The 25,004-nt window shown below is 43.2% G+C and overlaps 2 protein-coding genes across 8 annotated transcripts in view; one reads left to right on the forward strand and one right to left on the reverse strand.

Annotated features, from left to right (window-relative positions):
• The window catches only part of DOCK4 (dedicator of cytokinesis 4), a 429,709-nt gene extending 407,481 nt beyond the window's left edge, over nucleotides 1–22,228 (reverse strand). For all 6 annotated transcript variants that reach the window (XR_011503969.1, XM_070512024.1, XM_044764600.2 and 3 more), the window contains exon 1: nucleotides 21,840–22,228. Coding sequence is in view for 5 of the 6 variants with exons in the window: in XM_070512024.1 (XP_070368125.1) it covers nucleotides 21,840–21,876 (37 nt within the window). In the remaining variant the exon portion in view is untranslated. The remainder of the gene's footprint in view (nucleotides 1–21,839) is intronic.
• Nucleotides 22,229–22,358: 130 nt separating this feature from the next.
• The window catches only part of ZNF277 (zinc finger protein 277), a 110,854-nt gene continuing 108,208 nt past the window's right edge, over nucleotides 22,359–25,004 (forward strand). The window contains exon 1 of one of the 2 annotated variants that reach the window (XM_014849981.3): nucleotides 22,359–22,569. In XM_014849981.3, coding sequence (XP_014705467.1) covers nucleotides 22,479–22,569 — 91 coding nt within the window. In that variant the 5' untranslated portion in view covers nucleotides 22,359–22,478. The remainder of the gene's footprint in view (nucleotides 22,570–25,004) is intronic. The other variant, XM_014849982.3, reaches the window with a different exon arrangement.

A 25,004-nucleotide genomic window follows, 5' to 3' on the forward strand; every position in this document is an offset into this window, starting at 1 on the left:
ATAGTAAGCCTCAAATTTAAGTATTACAGTTAGCACATAATTTTAGTTAAAACTTATTAATTATCTATTAATTAATAATAGATAATTAGATAATTTTTTGAATAAATAAAATTTAAAATATATTTATTTTTAAAAGACAGCTAGATTTATAATGTACCTGTATGGAAAGATATAATTTTTTTTTTAAAGTTGCAGAACACAAATAAGGTGATCACATTTTCAAAAATATACACATCAACAGAATAGAAAAGGATCTGAGAGGCTCCACCTCAAAGCATTAGCAATGATAACTTATGAAAAGGAGAGCAGGGTAAGGAGGCGAAGGAAGACTTCAGCTTCATATTCTACACTCTTCTCTACTGTTTGAACTTTTAACCACGAGCATGTATAAACTGCATGTGTGTGAGAGACAAAATTCAGAGCTCACAGAGCACCAAAGCCTCATTTCACTAAGGAATCTAAAAGACCAAATAAAATAATAAACAACACCCCCTTCATTCACTGGAAAGAGAAAGGAACAGATCAAACCAATGAGGACCAAAATGTCAGCTTTACCATCAATCAACTCCACACGGGAGGATATAGTTGGGTGTGTAGACGTTTGGCTCATTACGAAGGCAGAGCTTACAAGACCTAGAACAGTAGACAGTGGACACAATGGTGCCCTCTGGAGTTGTGCAACAGGGTGGCCACTGGACTACACAATGCCCTTGTTCAAATGAGCAAAAGAAACTGCTTGGGTCCCAGCACAGCTGGCTGAGTCCAGTGGATCTCTGGCTGGCTTCCAGCCACCACTTGCTCCCTTTGTGCAGTACACAAACCACATCGCTGTACACAGGACTCAGCAAATGCTCCCCTATATTGAGTTTAGATCACAAACATGCAGGCCTCCTGCACCACCACCAAACCTCACAAATTAGAAGGCAGACTCTCTGCAGAGGGCAAATCCCAACGGGAAGGAGGGAGTGGGCCAAGCCAGCCAAATACCTTCTCTCAAACCAACTGCCAATTGCCAATTAAGCAAGGAAGGGAGAAAGGGAGAGAAGCGGCAGAGAAAGACTAGGCTGTTTCTTTAATAGAGTTCCTTCACTTGGGACCAGGAGGAGAATTAAGTGTTTCCTCTTAACAAAGATACTATCAACAAAAGGTATTACCTACAATTTTATAAGGCAGAATAGCAATAAAACATGGAAACCAGAAAGAGCAAAAGAAATTTCAAACAAAAGATATTAATGGAAAAAAGCATTCCAAGCCCTGCTGAAGTCCCACGAGCTGTGTGACCTTGGCTTTCACGTCTTAGTTAAAACCAGTAGGCATGCTCACTGCCTTGTTACCTCATGGGGTTATGTCTACCAAGGTTTTGCAAAGAGGATGCCATAGGCATTTGAGATGGGAGATTCCTTCCTTCTGAAGGCATACAGCTTTCCTGTCCCTGTCCAATGAATGCCACTAGGGCCTCCCAATCACTCTATTCATCAAAAACAACACATTTCTAAACACCCATGGGAGTAGAAGTGAAGGGTGGGTGGTTCAGGCAGGTTGAGAGCCGTGGATCTAAACTGGAATAAGGTAATGTGTCAGCTCCATGTAACAGTATCATGATGATGACAATTTTTATAGGAGTCATCTATGTGCAGCTCCCTAGCCATTCCACAAGCATCTTTAGGCTTACTTGCCTTTACTCATACTATTTCTTTATCCAGGAGAGTCCTCCACGATTTCTTCCACCTAACTAACTCCTACAATTCCTTCTTAACTCTATTCAGATATCACCTTCTCCAGGACACTCTTGCCTGCCTAGATACAAGGGCAAGGAGCCCTTCCTCTGTGCATACTGCCTCTCCCAGAACCACAATCAATGATCCCTTCTCTGTCTTCTCCATGCAGGTTTGAGCTCCTTAGAATTCACTGTTCATCTCTGTAACCACAGCACACTGCACATGCCTAATGCACATACCTAACACATATTTAATGGAGGAGTGAATTGCTAAGTTTCCTGAAATCCAAAAACTTCATCCTCCCCAATGTTGACCCAACACCTAGCACAGTGCCTGGCACAAAGGAGGAACTCATAAATCAGGGAATATTACACAGATGTAGTTGCACAGGTGACCACCACTTGCTAATACACCTGGTCAGGGTTAGGTTCTCCCAAACCCTCCCTCCCTCCCCACTGCATGATCAGCTGGCACTTCCTGTGGGTGCTGCTCTAGACAATTTCTTCACAGTGCACTGCAGTCTCCACCTCACCCTCATATAGGAGCATCCTATAGGAAACACTAGAATTCTGGCTAACCCTAACTAATTTGAGGTTTAAAACAAAGTATATGCTCCAACTTGTCTTTCATTTTTCTTTTTTCCTTTTTGAGCAAAAGGTACAAGCTACTATCTTTCTTTTGGCTAATTCCAGGCAACATGGCACTGATTCGTGTCATAAACACCCAGTTCCCTGGAGATCAGCTGGTGGCTCCTTCCTGACAGTGGGTCCCTGTTCCTATAGTCATATGCCTTGGACACTGGCTTCTAGAAATGGAAGCCAGGTCTTTCTCAAGGGGCTTTAGATGTCATTCTGCTCCTTTATAAACACCTGTGTGACCCTCATGGGACTTGCAGAGGGATTTGAGAGAATGAGTTACGGATGGTATCATGACCATCCTAACTAGTGTGGACTTCCATCTTGAACTCAAGGTCATCTATAATAATTCCTTATGCTTGTAAAGACCTCTATAATTTACATGGCTTCCCTAGAATGATCTCCCCTGATCATGATAATACACTGTGAATAAGCAAAGCAGGCATTATTATCCCTGTTTACAGAGTAGGAAACTGAAGCTTAGGACACGTTCCACGCTTAAAAAAAAACTGACATGGGTTACAAAAACGATAAAGAATCCACAGGACACCAGTAATACTGAATTACAGAGTAGCCAGTACACACAGCACCAGCAGCATGGAGGCTGAGGCTGGTCCGGGGAACGGAACAATGAAGTACAGGCTGCATACTGGTGTTCTCGTCTAAACATGGTGACCGCCCATCAGGATCAGGTAAGGTCCACTACTTGTACATGCACAAAGCATGTGGTAGATGGTCAAAGTCCTGAAGATGTGCAAAATAAGTATACAGAGAAACAAACTAGGAGAGTTCCTCAAACAAACAGCAGGGCTGGGCTGTCTTGACCTGTTATATTTTATTTGTGCTCCACTGGTTAGTTCACTCACTGTGCCTTAACCATCTCATCATTAAAATAGGAGCAACCCCCTCCTATTTACCTTCTAAGAGGCTGAAAGAATCAGACAGGACAAGTGAGAAAGCACTGCAAATAGTTAAAAGCCCCATATCAATGGAACGGGGTATTATTATTCTACACACACCAAAGTTATGATTTAAGCATTCAAGTCATATTCTGTCTATCAGGTCCGATGACTTCACAAGGGAATCAGAACGTGGGTCACCCTCAGTGAGCTATCGGTGGTAAAAGTCACTTGGAATTAAAGACGCACTCAGCTGACCACAATACTTACCTTGACGGTGTGTAGCTGTTCCTAGTACTGCCACAGACTCCCCCTAAAGGCCCGGCTGGTCTCTACTGTCATGCATTCTATTTTCATAACTTGCCTTTCCCACATTATGATTGAACAGTCCTAAACTGCCTTTCCTAAGTGGAATCCAGTGTTTTTTCCATCACCTGACAAATGAAGACTACTTCAAGGTGGGAAGGTACCTGCCACCACTGGCTGCAGCTGAGGAAAGGAGTCACTTTGGTCGAGGGGCCATCACAGCTGCACACTTAGGGGGATGCTCCAACCTCTGGAAGCACTCCCTGCTTGGCGGAGTCTCAGCCCCCAGTCCCTTCTGATGAGCCCTGCAGCAGTGATGGGCTGCGCTGGAGAACCTCTCTGGGACATCCTGGGGGCTCTCAACAGGGAGCAGATGGTCAAGAGCCAAACCCAATGCAAAGGTTTCAAAATCCCAGGCTATCCATGCACTAGCCTTGGCTCTGTGTCAGTAGCCACCCTATATCCCCTCATCCCAGTGCACTTGCCTGGTTTCAAAAGAAGAAACACGGGCTGCAATAAGAACTATGGATTTTGTCAATAGCTTAACTTCAGGGTAATAATAGACACCTGCAAGTCCCCACTACCACTGCCAAAACAAAACAAAACAAATGAGCAACAAAGATATGACTGGGGAGACACTATAACACAGCAGAAGGCACTGGGCTTCGGAACGTGACAGCAAATCGCAGCTCCACAACTCCTTAGCCTCAAGATCTTGGGCAGGTTCGGCAACATTTCTGTGCCTCAGTTTCTCATTTGCAAAACTGGGATAAGAATATCACCCATATCATGCATTTGTCATGAGCACTGAATGAAATGATGTGTGCACTATCTTGGCATGGTGCCCGACACATAAGAGTTCAGTAAATATTTACTATTATTATAAAACCAAAGCACTGCCTACAATAGTCCAAGTCATCACAAAATATGGCTGCATTAACAATCTGACATCAAAGTAACATGAGTACTGAGGTAGAAATGTAAACACAAGAATGTTCTCACTGTGCTTCACGAGACACCCACAGAAACACTGCAAGATTTGGACCTAACGTTCAGCAAATATGTCATCATTGCTTTCCTTTTGGGAAATATTAAAAACAAAAAATGTCAGTACCCTCTTCAGTGTGCTGCAAGAACTTTGCTTGGAGGGTGACAGAATTTCAGAGATGTATAAAAGAAATTGCTTATATTAGAGAAACAAAAGTCATCCAGGAAAAATGCTAGGACTATCAAAAAGAAATAGATGGTAAGGGGAGCTGTAGGGGGTCCCTAATTACACATTTTTGTACACATACTTATATTTGTTTCTTTTTTCAAAAGTAGTTAATACTGATGCTTAGAAGGGCAAAAAGAAATATTTTTTAAAGCCAACCATGAAACAGACTAGCATTTGTCAGTTACCTTTTTCTTTTAAATCCTGCTTAAAATGTGCAATTGCCCAAACAAAATTTAAGTATGCCAAAACACTAAGAAATTACAAAATTCGATACCAAAATAATTCCTATGTTACAACCACAATTACTTCTATAGTTAGAAAACTATTATCCTCATAAGAAAATCCTGGCCAATGGCTGTACGTTTCCCTTGTGAGTGAATCCAGGAGGAACAAAATGAAAATTCAGAGTTCAGTGATTTTGATGTCCCCATGCCTAAAAAGACTTTATCTCCATCAATTATCTACATGCAAATAATCTTAAATGTCTCTGTAATAGCCACATTTCCTTGGTTTAGGAGGTCTTCCTTCTCCCCATGCTCCATTTCCATTTTTCACAGCTGTTTCTGTGGAATAAAATGCAAAGGAAAGCTTTCTTCCTCTGTTTCTGTGCCCTCTGCTTTGTGCAAGTCTTTGTGTGATCTACTCCAGGGACATACAGCCAGAAATAAAATGAGAAGGGAGAGTGGGGAAAGGAGGATTTGGTTTTGCTAGTAGAAGCCACCATTTCTCAGGTGGAAAATAAGATTGTCATGCCATGATGACATTTTGCCTTGTGTCACAATGATTAATAGTCCTAATTTTTTCCAATTAGGGAAGTAATCGCAACCAGTCGGTGGAATCTGACCAGTCTTGCACAGTGTGGTCTGTGAGCATTATAATTTGGATGTGAAATGAGATCTAAGATGATTCTTTTCCTTTTGACGGCTAAGTGTAATATTGTATTTCCATCCCTGAGCTCTTTTTTCACAACTAAGAAAGAAAAGAAGCCATTCAATAAATTATTTCCAAATCTGACCCCTTTAACCAATTTGTTTTCTCTGAATTGGTACAACGTGACTCAAAAATAAGAGTATGGAGTTGAGTTTATTCATTTGAATATGTTAATTATCCTGGCAATGCCTTATTAGGAATAGAAAGACTTACGAAATAGAGTGGTTTTAAATGATATTTGTCAAACACTTACCGAAATTCACAGAACCAAGTTCTATAGGGAATTGCCCAACAGCTTCAAGATAACACATAAAGCTGCAAATGCAGTAAATTGTCTGGCGGAAGAGACCACCACAAAGAGTAAATATCTCACACACTTCACCTTCAGTTACCTAAACACAAACCAAAACATTTCAGGTACAGAATATTCCAGACAGTTCCACTGACATCTAGTCAGAGTGTCCAAAGAAATCTCTAACTTACAATAAATTTTAGAATTTCAAGGAAACTTGGATATCACCTTATCTAACTCTCTCATTTTACAGAGAGGCCCTAAGAAGGCCCTAAGAGATACATGCTTTCATACTATTATTATTAAAGAACAAAAATTAGAACCCTAGGCTCTTACTTTCATAAGATAAACTCATGTTAACCCTTCCAGATAGGTACTTCACACCATGATGGCATTAAACAAATGGTTTTTTCAGATATGAATAGCTTTATTGCATCAATATAAATGGTACAAACTGTGCCACATGGCATATGTGCTCTGAAAAATGCAATAATTACATGACAACTCATATCTCCAAACCAAAAGATTTCTCCACCTCCACTTAAAATAGAAAGACGTCAGCTCATCAGGAGAATTCGGACAGTAATTTCAAAGCTTGTCATAACAGAAAATTACCTGCAATCCTTCCGTCTCATTTCAAGGCATTCTGCCATGTCAGCAGCTTTCAAACTTTGGTTTTCACAGTAAAGTTTTCTTGTTTTTTGTTTTTTAATGAACTCTTGGATAGAAGCTCAACAAATAAAATTAATAAAAGCAGCACTTTATCCTAATAAATTTATTCTGTATTTTCAAATTTTTATCTACTCAGTATCAAGTCAGTCAGTGAGAAGAATGATCAAGGTTCCTATTAGCCCATATTACACCACCGTGCAAATTAGAAAGAGGGCATCCCTTCTTCCCAGTGGAGACATTCCCAAATCCAGCCACCCTGCACAGAGTACAACCTACAGTACCACACATGGGGCATGACAGATGGCTTCTAATAAAACGTTCTAATGAAAAAGGCTGTTCTCACAAAAACAAAAATAAAAAATGGGAAGCTATAAATGACAACTGGAGTCTATGTCTTCAGCACACCATATAGCTCTATATTTTGTTTTGGTTGCACAGTAGAGTGAAAATGCTGTTTCTTGCCAATGGCTAACTGCATACTGGGTAGCAGTTTTGTTTCTGTCTTTTGATAATAGCTTGCCCTGCAATCTCAGGACATTCTTATTCTGAAAAAGCAGTGGTAGGAAACTTATGTTGCAAAGTTGAATCATTAAAACTTTGGAAAAGCACCCCAAACTTGCAGGAAGCACTAAATATGTCTAAGCTGCAGTATTAGCCAGAAGATTGTCTACAATAGACCATTACACGGTGGCCAGAGCATATGACAGACAGATGTGCTTGAGCATCTTCTGGTATTTAAATAGAGTCCAATAGCTACATGCTGTTGTGGAGACTTCACTTGTAAATACTCTATAAAAAATTTAGACCTGCTTACACGGACTCAAACAAAATTTATCTTTTATTTTATAAACTGATTATAAATTACAATTTACTATGTAGCAAAGATGCTAAGACCAGAGAATACAATAGGAAAAAAAAATCCAGTCCGGTCTTCATAGAGTTTAGTGGTTAGCAGTCTGTTTCTTTCTGAAATAGCACTCATAACCTTCTAGTTTTTATTCCCTATCTGGATTTTTAATGCCAATTTTATATGGTCACAGAACAAACAGAACCACGCTATATGTTTCAGAATTTATGTAGGTAATTTCACATACTTTTGACATATTCCGTCACTTCTCTGGCAAGTATTTGTCTTCCTCTGGGTCCACACTATAGGACATAGAGGGCATGCCCCTGCCAGTCTGGTTGCCCTCATCTCCTCAGAGCCCGGTTTATACAGTCTGCACAACCTGGTACATAACTTAACAAATTACTGCAACACACTGAGCCTAGAGCTTTCTCCCTCATTCAAGGAAGCTGTTGGCAATGGTCTGAATGTTCATGTCTCCCCTAAATTCATATGCTGAAATCCTAATGCCCAATGTGAGGGTGTCAGGAGGTGAGGCCTTTGGGATGTGCTCAGATCACTGGGGATACAGCCCTCAAGAGTGGGATTAATGCTTTTATAAAAAGAGACCACAAAGAGCTCTCTGATTCCTTCCACATGTGAGGACACTGAGAAGTCTGCAACCCGGAAGAAGGCCTTCACCAGAACTCTACTGTGCTGGCACCCTGATCTTGATTCTCAGCCTCCAGAACTGTCAGAAATAAATTTCTGTTGTTTATAAGATACTTAGTCTGTGGTATTTTGATATAGCAGCCCAAACCAACTCAGTCACCATTCATTCACCTATTCACCACTTACTGAGCCTACTAAAAGTGGGCACTCTCACTCTCCAGGGAAATCAAAGCTGAAGAGCCCAGCATCTCTGGCTTCAAGGGCTTCATGAGCCTGGAGCAAAGGTAGGCAGCTCCAAACAGCGGTAACAAGAGCCCTGAGAGAGGCAACAGCAGGTGCAGATGTGGAATGCAGTTTTCATTTCTGCCAAGAGAAGTCAGAAATGGAAGCTCTTAGAGAAGAGACACCGCAGTTAGGTTTTCCAGGTAAAAAAGAAGAAGGAGGATGGTCAAGTGAGGCAGAGTTCCAGCAAGTGCTAGAAGTTCCTAGAGTGCAGAAGCAGCACGGCACTTCTGAAAAACTGTAAGTGGTTCCCTAGGACAGAGCACAGGGTGCAGGAGGGAGAAATGCCCAACACAGGACTGGACTGCAGACAGAAGCCAATTTAGGAAGGGCCCTGTATGCTATGAAATGACTCTGGACTCTATCCTGACTACAAAGGAAACATTATGGGGATTGTTTTTGTTTTTCCAGATGAATAGCATCAACAAATTTGCTTTATAAAAAAGACCACTTATGGTTTAAATGCAAAGTGCGTACTAGAGACAGAAGAGACCATAGGTAGGGGACAAATTAGAAGACTACTGCAGCAATTCAAACAAGAGCACATCATCCAGCACATCATGGCTGCTTATGGCACCAGCTCCTTGGCCCTGCAGAACAAGGCTTCCCTGAGCATGGACGGGGCAGAGTGAGATGCCAAGGTTCATGCAAAGAAAGGGCTTCCAACATCAGGACCACAAGCCTCAGAGATCAGGGTTTCCATGGCTCCTCCAACTAATGCTGACCCTCCCTCCCTTCTAGCTCTCCTCCCTCTAGTTCCCCCTGTCACTGAGAAGTTGGATTTTACCCCAAAGTTGCTCCCTGTTCCTGGTCAAATTTGGCTAAGGTCCATCCTCAATCACAGAAGCATATTTTTATTCCCTTCTGGTCACGTAGTACTATTTGATCCCTGGCTCTCATTCCCCTATTTCCTGCCCCACGCCCCACCCACCAGCACCCATCCATCTCATGACCTACCTAGTGGCCATTCCAGCACCACTGGGCTCCAGAAACCCCACCCAGAAGCAGAAGCCTGAAGGGGCTGACCATGCTCACCAGAGACTAATGCTGGAGCAAAAATACAATGTGGATACTTATTTCACATATTATTGGTATTAATGGCAATAATACCACCATCTTATTTACAAAGAAAAGTATGGTGAGCAATTTCTTCACCACTTTCCGTGGACCCCAAAGCCTGGGGCTTATGCCTCCAGATTCCGGCTGTAGACCTGTGTGCGTGTAGGAATATGGTACCATGACAGGGTCACAGGCTTCAGACTCGGACAGGGTCTCGGACTCTCAGCTCTGCCACTTACCAGCTGAGTTACCCTGAATAAATCACTCACCCTCTCTAGGTTTTCTGTAAAGCTTCAGCGTGTATGGATGGGGTCAATCATACAGGCCTAGCCCCCTAAATATTCATCTTAAAGTCAGTTTTTCCTCAGCCTGCCCACTCTTAGTTTTCTGTGATTTCAACATACACTACGATTTTTATTTACTGCTCCAAAAATCTCTTGAAGGAGAATAATAAATACAGAATCTATCTTTCTTCCTCTGCCCAATCTTAGAAGGAAACCACAAAAAAAGATACACCATTGTCTAAGATACTTAACATTGGTCAGGTGACAGGAATGACTGGTGGGGGGATGTGAGGGAGGGGGGTGTTGGAAATTGCCCAGTAGCAAGAGGAAGAAGGTTTTCCAGCTATTTAAAGTACAAGTCCACTCAGGTGTTTATATTGGACAGTCTCAGCAGCTGGTGACTCACTTCTATGGGGAGCAGTATCTTAAAATGAAACTTCTATTCTTTTGTACAAGTTCTGAGTTTTCCAGGATATGAGACACTCCCTCCTCAGGGCTGTTTCCTCAGGCTCACAAGTCAATGTCACCATCCCAAGTCCTTATCTTCATTTTAAAGCTTGAGGGGAAATATCTGTCTTAACCTTCACACTGATTTCTCTGTGATACATTTATGCACTGCCTTATTAAATGAACATTAAAAAAAAAATAGATAACATCTACCTTGAAAAACCGTTGTGTAAATCAAATGAGATAAAACTATGAAACATTTCCAGCTTCTTCACTTGTCCATGGATCCAGTTCTACACGTCTTTGTATGCCCCATCAAACTAGCATCAGGCTTTATACATAGCAGGCATACCCAATAATCATCCAATACAAGTTTTTCCATCAATGTGTCATAGGATATGCCTTCATACTTAGCACTAAGAAAAACAAAAATACACACCAAGTAAACTCTTAGATGGATGGACTACTTGCTATCAGCAAACACAGGTTTAGGGATAGAAAATGGAGGGGAAAACAATCCCCAAATATTGCTTTAATTCTCTTCAGGGACCTGGCCTTCAACACCCAGGCCTTTCAAAAACAAAGTATACCAAAGTGATGTCTCCAACCAAATTTCCATATAATAAAACTTCATCTACCTGTTTCCAGTACTAACCTAGATGGTCAAACCTGTCACTCCAGGTTTTTTATAAATAATTGTAGTAGGGAGAAATGAAGCATTTCAAGACCCTACTTCTGTTGGTTGCTTTAAAGGCACCCAAAGTGATTTGACGACTTAAGACAATGTGAGCAACTTTGCAAAAATGCCATTATTCAAATAAACATAAGCTTTGGAGTTATTAGTAAACAATCATCACAGAACAGCCTGACTCTATTAAAGTCTGTGCTTCCAAAGGTAGGCCAGGGGAGTCAGACTTCAGACCATGGAAAAGGCCCACACTAATTACATCCATTACGCTGAAGTCCAGGATTCCGCTTCTATTTTCTTTATCCTTCTTCCTACAGTGCCTAAAACTGTCCTAATCCATTCTATTAGTCAGCTTGGGTTACCATAACAAAACACCATAAACTGGGGAGCCTAAACAACAGTAATTTCTTTTCTCACAGTTCTGGAGGCTGGGAGTCTAAGACCAAGGTCCTGCAGGATCGGTTTCTGGTGAGAGTCCTATTCCTGGCTCAGAGACGTCCAGGACTCACTGTGTCCTCACAGGGCCTTTCTTAGGTGCACTGTGTGGAGAGAGCGAGGAAGCTCTCTAATGCCTCTTCTTATAAGAATACTAATCCTATCCAATCGAGGCCCCACCCTTATGATGTCATTTAACCTTAATTACCTCCATACTCCAAATACAGCCATGCCAGGGATTAGAGCTTCAAAATACGATTTTGGGGGGACATGAACATTCAGTTCCTAACACCCATGAATAAGTAATTATGCCCCATAATTACAAAATAAAGCCTCTTCAAGTTGTTGACTCTATGTTGAAAAGTTTCTCTTGCATAAATTATCCCAGGACCCACAGTCTCACAGGACAGAGTTTACAGAACAGTGGAAAGTGAGCAGTGACACCAACATCCGTCTTCTAAATGAACACTTCACGGAGAGAACAGCGTTTTTATCTTAGGTGAATTCGTTTGAAGCTCTTTTTCAAAGACTTATACCCCAAGGCCATCTGAAAGCACAGTTTCACTGTGGCTACTGGAGAATGAACAGGGCAGTGACATCGCAAGTAATCAAGCCGGTATATAGCAAGGAAAGCCACTTTGAAACTCTAGAACAGAGTGCTTCCTGGGCATGAATGACAAACTAAATTCAGGCATTCCACACTCAACTTGCACCAGTCTAACCTCTAATCCTGAGAGGAAACTCAATATAGGAAATAATGCTCAGCTTACAAAGGAGTTTATATAATTATTTCTGATTATAAAAGAAATTCATGTTAACTTTGGAAATTATTAAAAAGCAGAATGTTGAAAAAAAATAACACCACCTCTCAATTATAACAATTGGTTGTTACAACACCACAGCATGTAATTTTGTATCCCAATTCTTCACTTCTCATAAGTATTCCCCCATTTTAAAACTCAATATGGTAATTTTTACATAATTCATACATAATATTTCCTCTTCTAACTTGGGGACAAGACCTTAAATGTTTGGTCTTCTGAATCAATTTCTATAAAGTATAGATGGGAGTATTAAAGGAAATGTAAAGTACAATTAATACAAACGTAATTCTCCTAGAAAAAACAATCTGAGGAAGGGGTAAATTTTCACTCTGTGTGTAATTTTGTAGGAATCCTCCTGTCTTATTGTCAGTATGCATCATCCAGATTTCTGGAGAAAACCTCAGAGATGTCGCCTCTCTTTGTTCTTTACTGAACTGCCTGTGCGCATTTTGGATTTTCCTGTTCCTTCAAGAGCCCGGCTAAACCCTAAACCTGCTATCAGGGAAGCTCCACAGACTCTTCGACCAGCTTTGGACACCTCAGGAGAAAGGCCAACAGGCTCTCTCCCCTCCCCAGAAGACAGAGTAATGTTTTATCCAGGATCCGCGTTGGGGTTATTTTTAGTGGCCTCACATATACGGATGCCCATGTTCTCAAAAATGTTCACCCCTGGTCACCAGGGACAGACATGATTCTTGCCTTTTAGAGAAAAAAAAAAAGAGAACCAAATCTCTATATTTCTGCTTAAAGATTTCAGGTGACATGTTTAGGTTAATGCCCAATTAATACTTTCATAAAACGAAACAATAAAATGCTTGGTTTATAAAAATGGTTCTCAACTTGGGGGAGGAGTGGTTATCAAATTCACCTAGGAAGATTTGCAAATGTCATATCCAGAAGCGTTCCAGCCAACCTCCCTCCCACCAACCTTCTCTTTCCGGCACACTCACAGGGGACATGAATGGGGGTGGAGAACAAATACATATGTGTAATTGGTAGTTTCCCAAAACCTCCTCTATGAATGTCATGCTCTCCCCTCTTCCTCCTGAGCTGAGCAACAGTCACGTTTTAGTTCATTATGAAGTGACAGATGCCTGCTTCCAGATTTAGTTGCCTTCCTTTCTTCTGTAGAAATGCAAATGTGACCACTGACCAATGCAACCTTGGTCTTGAACCTCCCTGCAGTGCTGTGGACAGGGCTAAAAATAAAGATGTGGGGTCAATCCAACTTACAGGTTTTCCTTCAAGGCTGGTTGATGTGCACAGCTCCAAGCCAAGGTCTTAGTTATAAGCCATCATGTACCATGTACTATGGTTTTTGGCAATTCACATGAGATCATCTCTTATCCCACCGCTTCCTTCTCCATCACCAATAGATTGCAGGCAAAACTACAATATCCAACACGCTCTGTTACTACAGCACTTCAAGGGTGCCCATGAAATCACTTCCCTTCGGAAGACACAGTACACTGCTCAAAGACAAAGTGACATCCTCTATAGACTCCTTTCCACCCACCCAACCACCCAACTTCCTGTCCCAGTTGTTTCTGGAAGTGGTCATCTCTCAACAGAAATACAAAGATGAGGTAGAAAGAAAAGGACCATACATGCCTTAGGCAGTAAATGACCACTCCAAGTTGAATGTACTGACCTAGCCTCTAAGCTGGTGACAGTTGGGAGGGGCAGTGGGTCTTCCAGTCCACGTCATTGAAGTCATGGAAGCTGCTTTGCTTAATGAGGGAAAGCAGAGAGAAATCACCACTGTTTTTCTTAATCCAGTTCCACATGCCTTGGGGAAATTCCTCCCAAATTTTGGCAGTAGGTTTTCTGTCAGACTTGATTTTTAACATTAGCAATATTTGTCTCCTTGTGTGCATTTATTGATATTTCAGTGGGAAGCTATAACAGGTTGCATTAAAGGAAGGGAGTCTAATGTCATCTTAAAGTGGAATCCCTTACTTCAAATCACATATTTTTCAGGAATGCAATGGTATAACTTTGAATTCTAAACTTGACTTTGCAGTTCCTAAAAGGTATTATATATTTACCACACACACAAGAGAAATCTGTATGTACAAACATATTGCTTTGGATATCTGAGCATTTTCCCATTTTAGGATGTGTGCACATACTTATATACTGTTTGAGGGATGTATAAATCTTGTTTATTGAAATATTATTTGTGCATTCTCTTTTTCAACATCCTGTTGGGGAAATCTCACAAATACGCACAACCTGGCATGAGATATTTGCTTGGGGGAAAACTGTCACAGAAACAGAAATAACTAATGCCTCAGGCAATGCACTAGTGGGAAGCAAGAAAAGACAATAAAATTTTGTACAGCTCTACATGGACAGCTAATATTTCTTACTTTAGACCCCCCTGTTCCCCTATTAATAAAGTGCTCCAAGATGACTGCTCTTTAAAAATGCAGGGCCTGTCACTTTAAAAGAATGGACAAGCAGACTACAGAATCAAAGCCAATACAATTAATAAAGTCTTATCTAAGTCGATCACTTCAGTCATCACACATAAACGAATGACTTTCTAATCACACTCTTAAGTCCAGAACCTGTCTCCTTCGCTCCAGACTGACTTCCTACTAGATATCACCACCTGACTGACTGACAGGTATGGCAAACTCTTGATGGCCAAACAAAACTCTTAATCTTACACCATAAATCTGCCCCACCTACAAAAATGTCTCTTTTGCTGAGCAGCAGTTCACCCAGTTGTTTGAGGCAGAAACCAGGAAGACATCCTAAACTTCCTCCTTTCCCTAACTCCTCACATCCAATTACCGAGCCTTGTTGCTTCCATCTCCTGAATATCTCAGATCCATCCACATTTCACCATGCAAGGATTCCTAACCTGGTTCAGGTACTTACCTCTCACCTCATCTACTGCAATAACCGCTCTTTACTCATTTTTATGCCACCCTCCGTCCTCCGTAAGCAACAATATGAGTGCTTTAAAGTTTAATACTGCTCATATTTCCAGCTAAAAGGAATTTTTAAAGAAAAAAGTTTGCTGATAATCTACATATTCTACAAAAGAATTATTCTCATTTGTGCATTAACTGCATCTTCTCTATACGCTACACATTTTATGTGATTTCTTTCATCACTTAACACTAGATGGAAGGAATATATTTCAGAAATAGCACTATTTATGAAATCATCTCATTTTGTGACTATATAATACCGTGATGTGCTGATAACCAAAAATGATTAAACTATTCCTGTATTGGCATTTATGTTGTTTCACAAACAAGGAATTCACAGCAAATTGTTAAAATTCATAGCATAGTTATCCATAGCAAGGAACAACTTGGGGTAAAAAGCGTCTTGTGGCTATTTTTTTTTCCCAGTAAACTTCAAGAAGTGGGATTACCAGTTCAAACTCCTGCTAATTATTGTCATATTAGGCAATACAGCATAGCAGCTAAGAAGAGTACAGGCTCTGTATAAGATTTTTTGGGTTCCAATCCTAGCTCCACCATTTCCCGTGTGACCTTAGACAAGTTACTTAACCTCTCTATGACTCAGTTTCCTGTGAAATATGAGTGATAATTGACTCTTCCCTCATGGAGGTGTCACGAGGATTAAATGACCACACATGACAAGATCCTAGAATCACGCTTTGCATATAGCAAAATGCTATCTTATATACATATATATTAGTTTCCAAAAGGATCATGTTAATATTAAGTATCACCAGGAAGGTAAAGCATATCAGTTTTACCGCAACTTTGTCACCTAAGGGCATTAACACTTTTTTTGGTGATTCTTATTTACTTAGGAGGTATCCAATGATATTTTAGCACACTTTTTTTTTTTTTTTTAATGCCAGAGTTAAGCAGTTGTCCTTAAGTAAATTTAAATTGCTTAAACGAAAATAGGCTTGGGAAACTTTACTTCCTTATTCTTTAGTATTCTACATACTCTGGCCAAATGAGCTTACCAGTTCAGTTTTTTAAGAAAACACGTTATACAAGTTGCCTTATTTCTTCTAATAATGATCAGCAACATGAAAAGAGGTAGAAAAGAATGGTGGGTGGTAGTCCCACAATTGGCAATATACCTCATTAGATTCATATACTTATTCTTCTGTTATAGTGGCCAGAGATCATTGTCAAAGGAAATTATATAGAAGAATCCAAAACTGGTCATTATGCAGTTGATCCCAGTCCTTGCTTGTCAAAAAGATCCTAGTAGAAAGACACACGTGAACTTAAAGAGACAACTCTTACAACGTATGTGATGGCTTTGGATATTTGTTCCATCTTTAATGAGAAATATTATATATAAAGACAGAGTTTGACTTACATTGAAGGAAAAAAGTAGGATTATTAAATTCTAAGTGAAAATGAACACAAATATCTGACTGTTAAAAAAAATAAATAAATGTGGGGCCAGCCTGGTGGCATAGTAGTTAAGTTCGCATGATCCACTTCGGCAGTCCTGGGTTTGCGGGTTCGGGTCCTGGGCATGGACCTAGCACAGCTCGTCAAGCCACACTGTGGCGGCATCCCACATAAAACAGAGGAAGACTGGCACAGACATTAGCTCAGTGACAATGCTCCTCAAGCAAAAAAAAAAAGTCATGAATGAGCTTGAGTAGAAGAAACCCAGCAAGGTCTGAATTCCAGTCCTTCTGGTAACGCAAATGTGATATCTACAGCAGTGCTTTTCAAACTGTGGGTCAGGACCCATTAATGAGTCATTAAGTCAAGTTAGTGATGAGTACTTTTTTCTTTAATGAAAAAGAATAGAACACCACACAGAGTATGGGCAAATCTTGTTTTACTTATATGTGTGTGGGGTGGTGCTGGTGGTGTTTATGTATACATTAGGTCAGGAAATTAAATTTATTTCCTATTATGGATGACAGTCAAACAAAATTAAAAGCCACAGATCCAAAGTAAGTTACTTAACCTCTATGAAGTTGATTCCTGTTCTCTTAAATGGACATTATGGTTCTACTTCAGAGAGTAGACTCAAAATAATTTCACACCACTTTTTTCAGCTATAAAACATTGTATTATTATGTTACAGTTACAGCATTTTGGTTGAGTTTCCTTAGAGTTTAATATTTCTCTGCCATATATGCTCACAGCATAAAGTCACTAAGCTAGAAACTTGGACATATTGTATCAAAGACAATTCTAAAAATGTAGTCTCCTAAAGCAAGCTAGAGGCAGGAAAACCTAAAGGGTCTTGAAATTTTTATAATCTCCATTGTAGTACCTACCATACAGCCTCTGGGAAAAACCCTAGAGTAGAGAGGAAAGGCAGCATTTCTGTGTTACTGTGGGGGCCTCATAAGAGAATCATTACTTAAGAGAATGACCCGAAGAGGGAAACATATTTATAGGCGATTCCCACAGGAGGCCAGATCAAGACCATCAACTGCCATCCCACTGTCTGCACAGCCCTTCAATGGTACTTTACTTGGAGATATAAATCCCTTCTTTTCTTCCCACTTAAAGTTTAGCATCCTGTGTTAGGCTCGAAATGCCACAAACAATTCCAGGCAGCACATCATCATTCAGCTACACATGTTATCTGGACACATGGTATCACAACTAGGAAACATTTTAAGGCACCACTAGCTAAGAAAATGAAAACCGCTAAGAGGAAAGGCACACTCCCTCACAGCTCTCCCACACAAGCTGCCATTAAAGCACCCTTCCAAAGGACAAGGCATTCTGAAGATCCTGTATAAATAGGGGAAGGGACCTCTCCCCCTAAAATCGAAGGGGCTTTAAAAAGGAACTGGATTCCTACTTGGATGAGTTCCAAAACCACTTCTAGAAAAATGGAGGACAGGAATACTTGTGAGGACTCAGTGATACTAGTACTCGTGACCTTCAGATCAGCTTATTCTGAATTCTGTTTCTTGTACGGTTCATGGATTTTTTGCACTGATCCAACCAGCCCATATTCTCTGTCTAAGCTTAAACAGGCTCACACATGTAAAACATCTGGCCAGGGTGGAAAGGTGCAGCTTGCAGCTCAGGAAGACTCACTGGCTCACCTGGGAACGCCGTGCATAAATGCTGACCAAACAAATGAACATAGAAACCTATCTGCCATGGGTTTAACTTTCTCTGTGACTAACTCCTAGCACTTTAAGAGAACGAAGGGAGTATGACAGATGAGGGCAAGCAGGAGGCAGATAGCGATCGTGAGGAAATTTGTGAGGGGGCGATCAGTCACTGCCCGTGGAGTTCCTACTGGAGAGAGAATCAAACAGATTGAAAAAGTGAGCAACCATCACCTCGGTTCTGGCCGTTTGCCAGGTAGCTTTTGCTTACCTCTGATCTTAGTTAAAAACTATGTGGGATGTGGGGCTGGCCCCGTGGCCGAGTGGTTAAGTTCGTGCGCTCCGCTGCAGGCGGACCAGTGTTTCGTCGGTTCGAATCCTGGGCGCGGACATGGCACTGCTCGTCAGACCACGCTGAGGCAGCGTCCCACATGACACAACTAGAGGAACCCACAACGAAGAATACACAACTATGTACCGGGGGGCTTTGGGGAGAAAAAGGAAAAAATAAAATCTTTAAAAAAAAACAAAAAAAAACTATGTGGGATGTGTCACAGCAAAAGTGTCTCTCTCATAACAGTCTCTACACAGTGGAGATGTTTTTCTATCCAAAAGACACATTTGCTTGGAAGAGCTCTACAGAATCAGTACTGGGAAGGACCTTGGATACCATTTGATCCAGAGGTTGGGACCCAGAAGGGTTAAGTGACTTACCTAAGGTCATACAGCTGGCAGCAGTGTCTAGACTAGGAGCAAGAGCTAGCCAGAATCTCCCAAGATAAAATATGCCTATCACTGTAACTACTAGCATGTTTTTAAAGAGACAAGGTTCCCAATCTCTCAGGACTTTAGATTTATCACCATACCTTTCTAATTCCCTAGAATCAGAACTCAGGTATATGACTAAGTACATAATGTTTTAAGACCATTCACCAATTAAATGAAGGAGATAGTGCCCACATATCAGGTTTGAAAAGGAATTTCTCTCTCTGATACATCTTACTTCAGGTATGAAATTTAAGTAATTTTACCCATGTTTTAGTATGTTCCTTGCAATTGAAACAAAAAGATATAAAGACATAATTATCTCACATATAATTGATGGTAGATAAGAAGTATTATTGTAGAAATATACAATTTGCACTGAAACTTCAGGTATTCCAAAGTTACAAAGACTGATTTATTTCAAAGAAGGAGGAAACCAAATTACTACTACATCTGATATCAGCCAAACATTTGTGCCCATAAAGTATCTTTTCTTTAGTATTTACAAAAACTAGATGAGAAAAGCACATACACTAACCAAGGTTAAAAAAAAATAACAACTTGCAGCACAGGCAGCTACAAATAGTGCTCTTCACGGTGAGAAATAAAGTCTATACGTAAGTATCCTAGCAAAATTTTCACAACACACACACAGACCTAACAGACAGATTCTAAAAAACAGCTAAGCATCCCATAAGCAAAATGCTCAAAAATTAATAAAAGATGATTAACATTCCTGTATATGTGATATTATATAAATGAACACAACACACCCCTCCCTGCTCTCACCTTTCATCTCACTCAACCTCCTTTTTCCAAACGTGTGCTCACCCTTCCACCTCCCGCTATTCTGCAACCAAATCACAACCACCCAGAAGCAAGGCGTCTGCTGCAGCCCAAAACACTTGAGTGATAATATCCGGTTTGCCATTCCAGGAAATCCCAGAGTGGGTTTTAAGCCTCTGCCCACAGCTTGTAAAGAAAGGCGAGAGAAGAACTAATCGATACCAGCACCCCAGCTGTGACCTGGCACGTAAAGAAATCAAGAAAATAAATGCCATCCATAATCTGTATAATTTAACACTTGGAAGAAAACAACATCTGGGATCGACTCCAAGCAGGACAGTATTGCTGGATGGGTCTGGGCTTCCTGCACTGAGTGTCAAATCTGGTGACAAGGGGATGCTCTGGTTCCTCACCAGTTCAGCAAAGGCAATGTCTTTTCCCAACAAGGGTTAATCACCTCCAAAAAGAGGGAGAGTGAGGAGAAGGAAAATCACCACCAACAACATCTACTCCTTGCCAGCAGAGTGCCTGGCAAAGGTTCCCCTTACACTCTGAAGAGAGGGAAGGCTGGAACTCCTTCTCAAAGGTGGGTCCAGGACAAACTATTGTCTGGCTAACCAGTCACAATCCAGAATGGAACTAATGTAAAATACGGGAATGACTTTGTTTAATCAATCATACAGCCTCTTCAGTGGACTCCAGAGTCCTATCCCCAGGCGAAGTTGTAAAAAAAAAACCAAAACCCTTGACTACGACTTCCTGGAAAGGCTTTTCAGATTTTTTAAATTACAGAGAAATAAATTTAGAATATAAGCGGATACCTACACATCACCTAAATCACTAGATCTGCACCCAGTTAAAAAAAAAAAAAAAGCCAATAGGCAAGACAAGACATTACAGAAAATACAGACTGTTAGTAAATTCCGTAATGTTTTCTCCCTGTTAAACCTTCTGAGAGGTTACAATTACATTTGGCCGCTGCAGGCTTGTCAGAGAGCCCGGCTTCTTAATAGTCACAACCCTAAAAGGAGTAACTGTCAAGGGGCGACCCAGCTGAAATCAAACAACAAAAACGGGAACTGTAATCGGCCTGAAATGGGAGGAGGGAAAGGAAGGGAGACTCCTGTATTCATCAGTCAACATTAATGTCCTTTGTTGTTCACCTTTGCACAGAACAGCGAGCGCTACCCTGTGCCTTTTCCTCCGACAGCCAGCGTTAGAGTACTCCTTTCCTAAAAACTGCCTCCTCGCCTCGAAGACCCAGGCTTTCCAATCCCGCTCCCTATTATCACTCCACAGCCGGCCTCCACCGCCACCCCCACCAAGCTCACCCTGGGCCGAGAAGGTGGCCAGAAGTAAAAACACTGCTGAAACACCCGTTGCCCTCCAAAGACCAAAGAGCAAAGCGGCGCAGATGTTGAAATTTACCAACCCCCCGGCCCCTCAACACACACACCCCATAAACCCGGGAAGGGAGGGAGGAGGGAGGCTCGGGCCGGGCTCGGTCTGTCAGAGCGGCTCTTTTGAGCACCGTGCCACATTCCGCACTCCGGGAATGTTGATGGGAGCCACAGGGAAGGTTTTGCGCTTCCCTTCTGTGTTGGGGGGTGTTCTCTCTGAGCGGTTGTTGTCGTCCCCCTCTCCACCCTGGGAAATCGTTGCAGTCCATTGCCGTCACCCCGCCGCTTTGGCGAAGGAGGAAGGAGGGTGAGGAACGGCGTTCGCCCTCCTCTTCCAACTTGACACATAGACGCCCCGTCGCCACTCCAAACTCCGCAGGCAGAGCCCGGAGCGGGCGGACTAGCCACGCGCTCCCCACAGACGTCCCGGCACTCCGGCAGCCGGTGCCGGGAGCGCCGATCGAGCTGTGAGGGGCGACACCCCGGCGCGCACCCCTCTGCTCGGAGCTGGCTCGGCAAAGCCAGAACCCGCAGCGCGATGCCAGGATTAGGCATTTCCAGCCCGGCGGAGCGAGAGGGACGCGGGGGCAAGGACGCGAAATGCGCACCCGCTCCAGCCAGAGCGGAATAAAAGTTCGCCCCGCGGAGACTCACCCACGCCGTATTTCTCGTGCTCCGTAGGTATCCACATGGCTAAAACGGAATCGCGGGTCTTCGGGCTTTGTAATCCCCGCGCCCCTTCTCCGGCTCACAACAATGCACAGCTCCCCACTAGCGGCTGCAGCGCTGGAGCCCGGCGGCTCCGCGCGGGCTGCGGGCGCTGGGCAGGGTCTGCACTGGAGGCTCCCGAGCCCGGCGTTGACACTGCGCGGCCGAGGCTGCGCCGCCCGCCGCTCTCCCGGCGGCGGCTGTTCACAGTCCTCCGACGCGCTCCCGAGGACCCGGCGGCGCAGTCATTGTTCTGATTCACTGAACTAAGCGAACACGCCGGGGCACTCTCGGGCGCACCCCCGCCCGCCGGCGCCTCTTCCAGCCCACCCCGCACAGAGCCCCGCAGCACGCTGGGAATTGTAGTTCTGGGCCTCTCCATCCTGGAAGGGGGCGTGGCATTACCGGTTAGGGGCGGGGATTAGGGTCCTCTCGCCACGTCCTATTGGCCCAAAGAGTGACGGCGCAGCGTGGGCGTGGAGGAAACGCTGCGTTGATGGGGCGTTCTCCTCCAGTCGCGTTTCCATTGGTTCCGGGCCGCACCCGCCCCGCCTTGCGGCCCTCCCTTTTCTCTTCACCCGCGTAATGGCTGCTCCCAAGACCCAGGGGGCTGCTGCCCGAGGGGAGGAGAACAGTGATGGCAGCCGTAGCGGAACCGGGGGTGTCAGTTATGAGGGTGAGTACGGTGCCCCTGAGATGCAGGTGGCTTGTCTTCCTTTCTCTCGGACCGGGAGTGCAAGTGACCGCCGGGCGGACCCCGGGAGCCTACCAGCTCTGAGGCCACCTGGACGCGAGGGGGCCACGAGCGTGGCCCAGCGGGACGGGGTGGGGTCGGAGGCGGCTACTAGAGGGAACTGTCAAGGGAGGTAAGAGAAAATGAGTTGGAATGGCCTTCCCCGCAGCCAGGGAGGTTCTTCGGGCGTTTGTCTTCCATTTGGAGCTCCCAGCTTTGCGTTTGCTGCCGAGTGGGTGTGGGTCAAGTCAGGCTCGCGCGCGTGTGTGATTATAACTCCGGGATTAGCCGCTCATTTTCCTCGAAGTGCCCTTCCCCCGCCTCGGTGTGCTTGGTTTGGCCTCAGGAGATTTGTTTTATTTGGGTTCGGGCGGATTTCCAGTTGCAGACTGTCACTACCCTGCGCTCTGCAGATTTGCTGAGTTGCTGGCGGGAACGGCCTCCGAAGGGGAAGTGTGTGCCTCTCGCTGCCTCGGTCGCTTGTTGACTGCCCCTGGCGTTCTCCAGGATTGCATGTGGAGCCTGGGACATCTTCCCAGGCTTCGTCCTTAGAGAAAGAGGAAAGGAAGTGGTGTTTTGCACTCGTGGCTTCAGAGAAAATTTCAAGGGGTTATGAAAAGCATCACAGCTACTTTGGCTCTACTTGACTTTCAAGTTGTTCTCTGATCCACTGTAGAGATCAAAAACCAGACTTTGAAAGCTGCAGAGAGGTTGTCTTTAGCATTCCTAGCTCCATTCTCTTACCTTTAGTCTATCCCGCCTGCCTCCCCTTCTTTTTTTTGCCTTGATATGTCATTTAGCACTGCAAGCTGTCTTTTTTCTGATGGACATGTTTTGGGGCTTAAATTTGTTTCTGAGTCCTTGAGGTGTTTAGTTTTGTTATGTTGTTTCTTTCTTTCTTTCCACTTTCTTGGTTAAATTGACGTTTAATCTTAAATTTTCATCTCAGCAGCACAGAGATAAAGTGCAATTTCTTCCCACTTGTCATCAACGGAACTCCCTGGCCCTGAAATTATTTCAATACCTCTACCAAAGAAGTCTTTGGTAGGCTCCTGTGTTAAATATTGAGTTACACCCACACTCTAGACAGTTCATTATTGGGTTGGCCATGTAGTGGGTTCTTAGGTGATGGTAACAGACTACAGTGTTAAGCTTTTCCAGATTTTCAAAGTTCCAGAGGGCTATGAGTTTAAAAATCTAAAGATGAAATCTTTGGTGAATTTATCTCACAGATTAATTCATAAAAAAGGAAAATTGGGTATGCCTTTCAAAAACATTGTAGAACATTTAAAAATCATTAGTTATTTTAAAATTATAAAAGTTTTCATTATAAACATTTCAAACCTTTCAGAGGTGTGTAAGGTAAAAAAATGAAAATTCCTTCACCACACAGTCCCTGTCCAAAAGTAACAAGTGGTAAGGGTTTGGTGGGTGCACTTTCCAACGTATTCCTATATGACACTCATCTGTATGGTTTAGATTTTTTAAAAATAAAAAAGGGATTATTCTATGTAAGGTCAAAGATCTACACCTTCTTTCTCCCAATGATCTGTTAAAGATGCTCTTGCATATCAGTACATTAGTTTGCTTCCTTCTTTTTAAGAACTGTACCCATTGTATCCCAAAATATGAATGTGCCATACTTTAGCCATTCCCCTATTAATGAACATATAGTGTGGCTATAGTTTTTCAGTAATGTTGTAGTGAACAGCTTTATATACATATACTTGACCGCTGGGTGTGTATTTCTTTTTTTAAAAAAAAGATTGGCACCTGAGCTAACATCTGTTGCCAATCTTTCTTCTTCTTCTTCTTTCTTCTTCTTCTTCTTCTTCTTCTTCTTCTTCTCCTCCTCCTCCTCCTCCTCCTCCTCCTCCTCCTCCTCCTCCTCCTCCTCCTCCTCCTCCTCCTCCTCCTCCTCCTCCTCCTCCTCCTCCTCCTCCTCCTCCTCCTCCTCCTCCTCCTCCTCCTCCTCCTCCTCCTCCTCCTCCTCCTCCTCCTCCTCCTCCTCCTCCTCCTCCTCCTCCTCCTCCTCCTCCTCCTCCTCCTCCTCCTCCTCCTCCTCCTCCTCCTCCTCCTCCTCCTCCTCCTCCTCCTCCTCCTCCTCCTCCTCCTCCTCCTCCTCCTCCTCCTCCTCCTCCTCCTCCTCCTCCTCCTCCTCCTCCTCCTCCTCCTCCTCCTCCTCCTCCTCCTCCTCCTCCTCCTCCTCCTCCTCCTCCTCCTCCTCCTCCTCCTCCTCCTCCTCCTCCTCCTCCTCCTCTCTCCTCCTCCTCCTCCTCCTCCTCCTCCTCCTCCTCCTCCTCCTCCTCCTCCTCCTCCTCCTCCTCCTCCTCCTCCTCCTCCTCCTCCTCCTCCTCCTCCTCCTCCTCCTCCTCCTC

The sequence above is a fragment of the Equus asinus genome, chromosome 1, assembly GCF_041296235.1.
Source record: "Equus asinus isolate D_3611 breed Donkey chromosome 1, EquAss-T2T_v2, whole genome shotgun sequence".
Lineage (NCBI taxonomy): Eukaryota > Metazoa > Chordata > Mammalia > Perissodactyla > Equidae > Equus > Equus asinus.